Source organism: Uloborus diversus, chromosome 8 (assembly GCF_026930045.1).
Source record: "Uloborus diversus isolate 005 chromosome 8, Udiv.v.3.1, whole genome shotgun sequence".
NCBI lineage: Eukaryota > Metazoa > Arthropoda > Arachnida > Araneae > Uloboridae > Uloborus > Uloborus diversus.
The window spans coordinates 66,702,997-66,713,245 of record NC_072738.1 but is presented as its reverse complement, the minus strand read 5'-3'; the positions used below and the strand labels follow the sequence as shown (position 1 = coordinate 66,713,245).

Here is a 10,249-nt window from a genome sequence, read left to right as displayed (position 1 = left end):
GTTGAAAGGAAATGAAGAGCCATCCCTTTGGATACCATCCGCACCCTTATTGACACTATGCCTAGAAGTGTTTCTTCGTGTATCGCTGTCTGCGGTGGTCCTACATCCTACTGAGCCGACGCAGTTTTCGCTCTGTATTTTGCCTATCATTTTGAAATTAAGATAATTTATTATTCATTACTGTCTGTCTTTTTTTTTCCAAATTTCATGACTTTCTGACCACTCCTTCTTGGTGTTGCATTTTCAATGTTGAGCAGTATATTTGGGCTGCATGAAACTTTTCCCTCCAATAATTCTTAATGGGTCACTTAAGCATTTGTAAATTAATTACAATATCATTTAAGTCAAGTCATGGATTTATGTTTAATGTTTAGAGTCGATATAGAAATAATTTATGTGCAGGAAAGAGAAATGGCGCTTCTTTTCTTCCCAAAACGGTTATAGAAAAACAGGGAAACTATGTTAAGGTGAGAAATATCGAAATACAGTTGTTTAATTACAACATTTGCTACTTTAAGAATAAAAGCAGCAATTCCAATTAGTAAAAAACAAGAAACATAGTAAAAATGATGCAATTTTTATTACCATTTTTTTCCTAAACATGTCTGTACTCCACATGGCACAAACTCATACAAAATATATAGAGCAGTCATTTATACACGGGCCCAGCCCAGGTTCGACTAGAGCAACACATTCGGCGACTCTAAAAATTCATTTTTCTAGAAGACAACTTTGATGTTTATTTTTTAAAAGTCTATGGTGCTGGATTTCATTCTGACAGTATTGAAGAACAGGCATATTTTAGCGCGTGTGGTTTCTAAATAGAAAATTTGTTTCAGACAACACATGGAAGAACAACTTTACATATTAAAGTTACGAACAACAGGAGGTCACTACAAATATTTAAAAGCGAATAATTCATGCCTCAGTCTGATGCAATTACCTTTTTAATAAAATGTGGGCATCTCTTGAAAAGTTACTGTAAAAATTTCATCATGCTATTTTATTTTCCAACAATTTGAGTATGTCAATGCTTTTTTTTTTTTTTTTTTTTCATTTAAGAGTGTGAATTCATTTATTACAATATCACTGCATAGTTCAATTTCTCAAAGTAATCAATTTTTGTTTTCCTCAAATAATTCATAATTACAATTTTTTGGTTTTGCTATGTAAAAAAGCAACCAGTTCCTTTGATATTAATACAGCATATTTTTTAAATATCACTGAAGTTACTTTTGTGTTTATAGTCTTATCTACACAAACAGGAACTGAAATCTTTCTCTAAATCAAGCAACATTTAACATTAAATTTGCTCGGAGCGATTATATTTTAATCCTTTTACATGATATTCATGATAGGATGATAATTTTCCACAATGCCTTTCTTTTTTTGAACTTAAGGTATACATTTATCAATATGGTAAGACATTAACTACTATCTTTTTTTCTTAGCATTAAGTACATAACATATTTGTAAAATGTTCACAAATATTACCAACTTTAGTTTTAAATATTTTTTTCTAGAATACTTATAAAATTGGATATCCTTCAATTCTCTTGCAAAACATGAGACATTAACATAACTTCATAAATACAACAAAAAAATAAATACTTTCAACAAACAAACTCCTACCACAGATCAGCTTAACATTAGGACAACATTTAGATCGATTGCATAAAACAGCATATTAGCCTCCAAAGTTACAAATTGTTTGCAGTTAAAAAATGTAGGTAAAACATCAAAGGAATTAAAATAAATCCCTCTTTTGAACTGGATAAAATGGTTATAATGCCTGTTGATCAATACTACAGCAGAGGATATGATTTGTGTTACCTAGGGGAGAAACAAATAATCACTCAACTGCCTCAAGGTGAGGGCATGCACTTGAGGCGTTCATAGGCAGCTTTTTCCAATGCTTCTCTGTGTTTGGGGTGTGCTATCTGAATCAGGTGGTAGGCCCTCTGGCGGATGTTCTTTCCAAAAAGATCTGCAATGCCGTATTCAGTCACTAAATAGTGAATGTGGTTACGGGATGTCACAACACCGCCACCTGTAGAACAGAAAAATGAAACTCATAATGAAAGTGCAACATTTATGCTTCATGAAATAGTCTTAACTTTATGGAAGTGTAATGCAAGCAGGGTTCGCTGATATATATCGGTCAATATATATCATGATATATATCAAGATATATATCACAATATATATCATGATATATATCACAATATATATCTGATATTTATTTTGAAAACATCATGATATTTTCGATATTTATTTTTAAACTATGGTATTTTCAAAAAAAAGTATGTTAATCATAGTAATATTGTTCATTTATTATTAAAAATAACCAAAAAGTTATTTACTGTATTTTTATAATCTATAATACATCGCTAATACAACAAAGTAATACAATATTCCTTTTTTACTTGTGTTTTATATGGATAAAATTATTAGTAATTTAACAATTTTAATTCATATTAAAATTGCTTGATTAAATTTTAAACATTGCTCAGAAAAAAGGAAATGTCCTGTGATTGTCACCGACTAATGCATATTATTTATTTCTGAATCATATAAATGTGTAAACATTAGCTAACAGAAGAAAAATGAGTAAAACAGCTACTGCTAAATTAACTCTGTTAAAATTGATAGAACTGAAAACTTGTAAACTGAAATATTAGATATAAATAATAAAAGAAAAAATTTTAAGTCTACATATTGTAATTATAATATAAGAAAATAAAAGAGTGATTTTAGGATGCATTTACCATTTTGAAGACTTTAGTTTGTGCTAATTGAAAATATCGGACAGATATCGAAATATCATGATATTTTTGAACCCTGAATGCAAGTATAGCAGATTCTTTTCAAACAATTAGTTAATGGCAAAACTCCTCGATTTTTTTCTTTTCTCACTATTACTTAAATTAAATAATCCCCACATTTTCTTATTCTTTTTGCTGGGTTTTTTTTATATGTTTAATTCATAATCAACTATAATTGTTCTAAGACATATGTTTAGAGAGAATTGCCCACTATTGAGGAGGGAAATATCATTTCTTGGCTGAATATTCTAGTGAAAATTAAAATCAACTGCAAGTAATCTTCCTAAAAATAACATTTCTCTTTAGTGTTGGTCTTCTTCTGCTCCCCCCCCCCCCCCCAGTTTGAAACTTCCTCTCTCGAAAGTTTTCTAAAGACTTTTCTGTGTGCATGGATATTGAAAATAGATTTACTTGAACAACAATCTTAACTTCTCTTTCAGTTCTAAATATACTTATTATTTACAATGAAAATTAAAAATGTTCTCACAGTTAAACAAGAAAACTGTCAAGTTTTCACAATGTCTAAGGAAAATGCTGTACAGGAACACCATCCCGAAATGAGATCACAATATTTTGAATAATAGAAGAATACTCCAGCTCCAGCTGTTAATTTGAAACACGCAATTGTGTATTTTATTGATGAAATATAGAAAGAGAATAAGACAGGCATTTGAATAAAGACAAGAATTTATAGTATCTCTTGCTGCTAGAATTTGCAAGATATAAATGTATAATATTCATGAAAGTAACATGTCAACAACACAGTAAAGAACTTCTGAAGAAATGCAAAATAATACCTTGTTTGATGAATGGCACAATTTTTGATTCTCCTTTGCCAGTACAGGACGGCATAGCCAGGATTGGTTTACCTTTGCCATCTTTTCCCATAGCTGCTCCACGTAAAAAGTCAATTTGACCACCAACACCTGAAAAAAAGTGAAAATAGAATCAAAAACGGTGTAGGAAGAGTTGATTAAAGAAACGCTCAAAATATTTGGTACGACTTAAAGTATAGAGGTAATTCTCAAAAATTCTTAGTATCATATTGATGGCTAAAGTGTTATATTTTGTAACTCAATATTAAAGAGTATAAGTTACGAGGTATCATACCTTAGCCATCGATATCCTCATATATACATTAGCGAATGATCAAGTAACACTCCTAAAGTTATCAACAATGAAACTCGCTCCACAGCATGTGAATTTGATAATATTTTTTCGCAATGCTTGACATGCAGGGAAATGCTTTATTTTGACAAGGCTGAACTGGATCCGGGTAACTTGGCGCTATTTACTGGAGTTTAGGGTTAATCCATTGGAATGAGGGTTAAAATTTCAACTATCAAAATATCACCAAACAGTCAATTGCTTCGTTTAAATGCAGAAGCAATTTTTACCCATTGTACCTTGATGGGCAATTTTCTAATGTAAAGATAATAATTCAATTACAACATTAAAAAATATATTGAAGTTATTTTAGAAATTGTTCTTTTTTTGAACCAATTTTGTTTTTCATAACTATTTCTTCAACAGCAGTGGGAAAATAGACAGTATTAATGAGAAGCTGTGTCAGCCTAGTCTGAAACTAGGAGCATGGCTTGGAATTGGAGCAGTATAAGTTTTATGAGCGGAAGAGGGGCCTAGCTTGGCTCTTGCTAGCCTTGGAAAGAAAATTAGATGTAGACCATATACAAGATGGATGGACAACTTCAAGTTGAACTAATTTTTGATCTAAAATATGGAAATACGCGGGAGTTTACCGGAATAAATTCGTGTCCCAATAGAATCTGAACAGACTTGACCGGTGAGGTCCACTTCAATGCAGGAGTTTATTGCAGTCATCTTGGGATTCACAGCAATGTAATCAGAGTGGTTGACATAATCCACATTCAGCATAACTAGAAAATTAAAAATACAAATAAAAAGTGTCTTAAAAATAGCAGTTTAGCCAAGGCTGTCATAAATAACGATTGAAGTAACATTTAAGTAACTAATATTTGCATCTACGATGAATATAGTTTATTCTTAAATTAAGGTAAATTTGTGAACCAAAGGATCAAAAGAAAATTATTTTACCTATTGTCTTTTGTTAATAGTATTGATACAATTTAATACTTTTCAATGTTTTTTCTGGTAAAATAAGAAATTAAACAATTATAATTGAAAATGCAATGGATCCAGAAGAATAAATACATCCCTATTCCATTTATTGGTTAAAAAGGGAAGGTAAAGAATTTTTCAAAGAATAACAAGGTTTTTATTATTTTAGTGATCTCAAGTTTAGAATTACGTTTTATTTCCTTTATTTTTTTTTCAGGGGGCAAAGGAAAAGAGTGATATAATGAGGTGTGACATAACAAGGGACTACTGTATTTTTCTTGAAGTAAAATAAAATAGAGCTGCTGAAGAAATCCTCAAACAATAGATGTTTGAAGATATCCATTCTTTAAAAGATATGTTTTAACATTCCGAGTAATCAATATAGCAAAAGTGAAAATGAATTTGAAAGTAACAGATACAATTTAAAAGTAAAGTGACTAAAAATGAAAGTGAACATAACATTTCCCATGAATCAATGAGTAAAATACATGAGAATTTTGCCTTCCTTATAGATAAAACTGCAAACTCACCGACAAAAGGATTGTTATCCATGAAGTCGAACAACTTGCGAGTTCCAATTGTAAAACTGCCAACAATTTTCCCTTGATAGACAGCCTTGTATTTATTGTTGATGCAACCGGTGTTCACCAAATCAACAACGCCATCACTGAACATTTCTGAGTGGATTCCCAAATCTTTGTGGTTTTTCAAACTCGCCAACACAGCATCGGGGATCGAGCCAATTCCTGCAGAAAGATACATATTTCAAATACTAAAAAAACAAAGCAATATTCATTAAAACATTTTCTAACATTCACACTAATTTGATGTGGTTTTTCTAAAGATCTTTTGAAGGTTATTTCTAAATTGTGCTAGAATGAAAGCAAAGCTGAGAATATATGCTTTTGTTATCAAGCTTTTTATGTTTATGTAGAAACAACAACATAAATTCAAAATTGACCTACAGTCAAATCTCACATTTGCCGACCTAAAATCTGTAATTGTTTTAAATACGCACAGAATTTGAGATGTAAAAAAATTTACAATTAAATGATAAACAGCACTAAAAGTGAAAATAAGACTTAAAAATAAGAAATCAATTTTATTTTTGGCTTTTCAAATATTTTCAATAGGCTTTACAATATCTTTTGTTCTTTAAGTGTTAAGTAATATTTTTTAAACTAGATTATTATTTTGTAATGTACCATTGACAAAATGGCTGAACAAATCAATGACCTGAAATCTGCAAAATTTGAAAATCCACCAACTGCTTGGTCCTAAGTTGCATGGATTTGAGAGAGTTGACTTTACATCACACTGCATTTTCTATCTTTCACAGAAGTCAAGTTAAAGATTTTAAAAAAATAAAAAGCAAAAGATAAACTAATTTGGTTACAAATTTAATGATTCGCCTCTCCTTGACATTTTTAAAATAAAAATGATGATTGTCAGTGATCAGAATATTCCACATAGAATCAGCTACAATCTATGAAAAAAAAAATCTAACTTTTATCGTTTGCATGTCCGATGCTAACTTTTCTCCAAGTACTGTTGGCCCCGCTTAATCGGATATCGTGGATTCTAAGAAATATTACTCGATTAAGTGGGGTATTTGATAAATGGAGAAATTTTCTTTACCTTTCTAAATTGACAACATTTGTCTTGAAATGTAATAATTATAAATCAATGGCTATACAAAGGAAATAACTAACGTTATTCGTAAAAAGTTTCTGATAGAAGCTAAGTAAACAACAAAATAGTTTACTAATTTATTCATATATTATAGTGTGTATGAAAATTATAAAAAAGTAACTTTCAACTTGAGTTATGAAATGTTTGTCTTGGCACCTTATTTCCTCAGTACTATATTTTTTGAAAAAAATTCTGGAATTGTGTATTGCTTGCTCTAAGGTCTTTGGGAACACTTTTCCGAGTACTTTTCTCCCTTCTTGTCTGCCTATTTTACATTTAATATTTTTCAATTTTTTGCCTTCTGAAGTGTGTATATTTCTTTGTGTTATTTAATTATCGACTGCGCTGTTTATTGTTTTTTGTAATGGCAACAACAAAAGATTAGAAAATCAGATAGAATGGAGGAAATGTTTTGATGAAAAATAGAATTTTTTACAAGCCAGTTGAAGGCAAAAAATATTGTTTTCTATTTTTACGTCGACAATTGTGCTTACTTAACTTATTTGTAATTTATTCAAAAAATTTTGAACAAAAATATTTGCGAAAGCTAAAAATATTATTCGATTATCCGGGGAAATTATTCGACTAAGCGGGGATCTTTAACATTGTATCTATGGGGAAATATTCAGTTAAGAGAGGTTTTATTCGTATAAGCGAGATATACGTTTATCCGTCATCCAATTAAGTGAGGCTGACAGTATCAGGCTTCAAAAATACAGAATAGGCTAAAAAAGGGCAACCTCACCTATCACAGATCTCAAAGAATAAACTTGCATTTATGTCAACATGCAAAAACAAAGTAAAAATCTTTTTAAACCATGCAACAATAGCTGGTTGAGTTTTATGAAGTCACCAATAGATTTCTTTTTACAGCAATGTTAATTTGCAATTATTCAAATCTAATAGAAAGTTAATATCCTCACCCATTTGTAAGGTAGCCCCATTTTCAACCAGGTTGTCTGCAATGAGTCGGCCGATGTTGAGTTCAACCTCAGTGAGGACATCTGGTTTGTGTTCAGGCAGCTCCATTTTTCCATCAACCAGAACATCAAAGTGAGACATATGGATCGTAGCGTCTCCAAATGTCCTCGGCAGTCTCGGATTTACCTGCCCTACAAAAAAATAGGACAAAAAAATTTCTAACTTATAGAATTACACAAAAAAAAAAAAAATATTAATAATACAGAATATATAAATAATATTTTATGAAAAAATGAGCTCTAAAATATTGTACAATAATGACAGTAAAATTTCAAACACTCGCATTTTTAGCTTAACTAACGAACTAATAAGTTGAAATGCTATTATTTACCATCCAAGAGACGAAAAAAGCATATCTTTAAGCTCAGTACTGGAACAATGACACTAAACCATCACATATTCTGGAGAAAGTTACAGACTACATCTTAATTCAGAAAAAAGAAAAATATGTATGATTTTAAATTGAGAAAATATCTGACATTTCAATGAATGCAGATTAGTTTCATATTTTTCAGATGCTAATATGTTAGTAGAATACTAAGGAAGGTTTAAAACTAAAAGTATTCTGAATAAAGTATAACTACTAATACATTGTCATCAATGGTGCTGAACCTTTTTTTACCCAAGGGCCGCATCTCATATAAAGATGAATCTCGAGGGCCAGAACACATAACATTTAAATGTATTTGATCTTTTTTCCTAGATAACATGGGAAAAAATGGGTAAATTAAGAACCAAAAATTGCTGTTGTCATTTCTACATGCTTATATTATCACTACAAAGGTTTCACCTGTCTTTTAGACAACAACATTTACAAAAATACATCAATCTTTCTTAATACCAAAATAAGATGATCAGTCACTTTGAAAGTTTCCAGAACTAGTTTTTGATTTGTATTATTAGAACAGAACAACAGGCCACATGGATCAGCTTTGTGGGCCGCATGTGTTCTGTAAACCATAGGTTGGGCACAACTGTTGTACATTGTAAGATATTGACTGAGTTATAGAATAAAATGAATTAAAATTTTTGTCATAAAAATTTAAATTGTTTTTAAACACTAATTTTTATTAATATTAAACTCATTTTGCGACCATTTCCTGTTAAACATGTGTTTTCCATACTGAGGCAATTCATGAAACTCGACCCCCCAAATAAAATACTGAAATGCCGCCCTTGTTTGCAACATAAATAACTAAAGTAAAATTACCAATAACATATTTTGCATGTTGTAGTGCAGCTCTCGTACAATCTACGCTGGTGCCCAGGCTGCAGTAACCATGACTATCAGCTGGAGTGATCTGAACCATGGCAACATCCACAGGCACAATCTTCCGATGGAAAAGGAGGGGAATCTCACTCAGAAACACTGGCACGAAATCGCCTCTCCCGGAGTTGATGGCATCTCGGCTGTTAGCACCCACAAAGAAGGAATTGCTGCGGAAGATCCCTGCAAGTGACGATCAGTCCAGTCAAAATTCCTATTTCCAGCAACTTAAAAACCACACACATAATTTATTCATTTATCAAAAGTAAATTTCAAGCAAATTTTAAGGTGGCTTGCTTTATCAGATATGAAAAACACTTATGATTACGAAAAAGAATTTCTGGAGTTCTTATGGTCAGCAAACCAGGTTCCTTGAAAAACTGGGTGGGTTTAGCCTTTAAAAAAACACACCAGCAAAATTGGATTAGTTTTTCAAATTATTTTTTTTAAATATTTATTATATATTTTGCACTTAGATGGTCAAAAATTCAAACCTTATAACAACTTTTAGGAAAACAGTGTTTTTAAAAGAGTAACTTGGTTGTGTACATGATTTTACGTTAATACGTTAGGGATACTAGGGATTTTACATTAGGGATGCTAGGAAAACAGACTTAACAAATACAATGACTTTCACATTGAAAAGTAACCTTTTACTTTGTTACATTAATGATGTATTAATACATCATAAAAATATAGTACATAACTTTTTGGTTACTCTTAATAATAAATGAACAGTATTACTACAATTAATATATTCTTTTTATTAAAAATACTATAGTTGAAAAAATAAATATCGACAGTATGATATTTTCAAAATAAATATCGAATATATTTCGCGATATATATTGGCGAACCTTTCTACAGGTACTTCAGACTTACCTGCCATGTCTGGATGGTTGTATTCAGCTGCACCTTCTGTGTGAATATGACACACTGTGACATTCTTCAGGCCTGATTTCTTCCCATGCTCAGCCAGGGCAGGCACCAGAGCTCTCGGAGTAGCTGCGGCCCCTTGGACGAATACAGTGTTGCCTGCAAAAAAACCACAAGAATTTCAAAAACTATTCAAAATGACAAGCAGTTGAATCACTTGTTGAAACATACAGTCATTTAGGGTAAACTTCGAGAAATGTCAGTTAACTTTATGCCTCTTCAATTTTTTTCATACAGCTTCTATCCGGACTAACTAGAACCAAAGGCAATCTCGATAATCAGGGTAGTAGTATGGGTAATAAGCAATACGAATCCTTAAATAAAAGTAAAATTACCATTCATTACGACAAAAAAAAAAAAAAAAACATTTTGTAACAAAATTAAGTTTACAAGACATTAAAAATTATTTTTTATAAAATTTCTTAACAAAATATTGCTCCACAGCAGA

The 10,249-nt window shown here is 31.0% G+C and overlaps 1 protein-coding gene across 1 annotated transcript in view; it reads right to left on the bottom strand.

Annotated features, from left to right (window-relative positions):
- Positions 1-1,380: 1,380 nt before the first annotated feature.
- Positions 1,381-10,249, bottom strand: part of LOC129228723 (4-hydroxybutyrate coenzyme A transferase-like) — a 33,831-nt gene continuing 24,962 nt past the window's right edge. The window contains exons 2-8 of the mRNA XM_054863408.1: positions 9,748-9,900; positions 8,809-9,048; positions 7,541-7,729; positions 5,456-5,671; positions 4,586-4,723; positions 3,623-3,751; positions 1,381-2,050 (exon numbers count right to left, since the gene is read on the bottom strand). Coding sequence (XP_054719383.1) covers positions 1,866-2,050; positions 3,623-3,751; positions 4,586-4,723; positions 5,456-5,671; positions 7,541-7,729; positions 8,809-9,048; positions 9,748-9,900 — 1,250 coding nt within the window. The 3' untranslated portion in view covers positions 1,381-1,865. The remainder of the gene's footprint in view (positions 2,051-3,622; positions 3,752-4,585; positions 4,724-5,455; positions 5,672-7,540; positions 7,730-8,808; positions 9,049-9,747; positions 9,901-10,249) is intronic.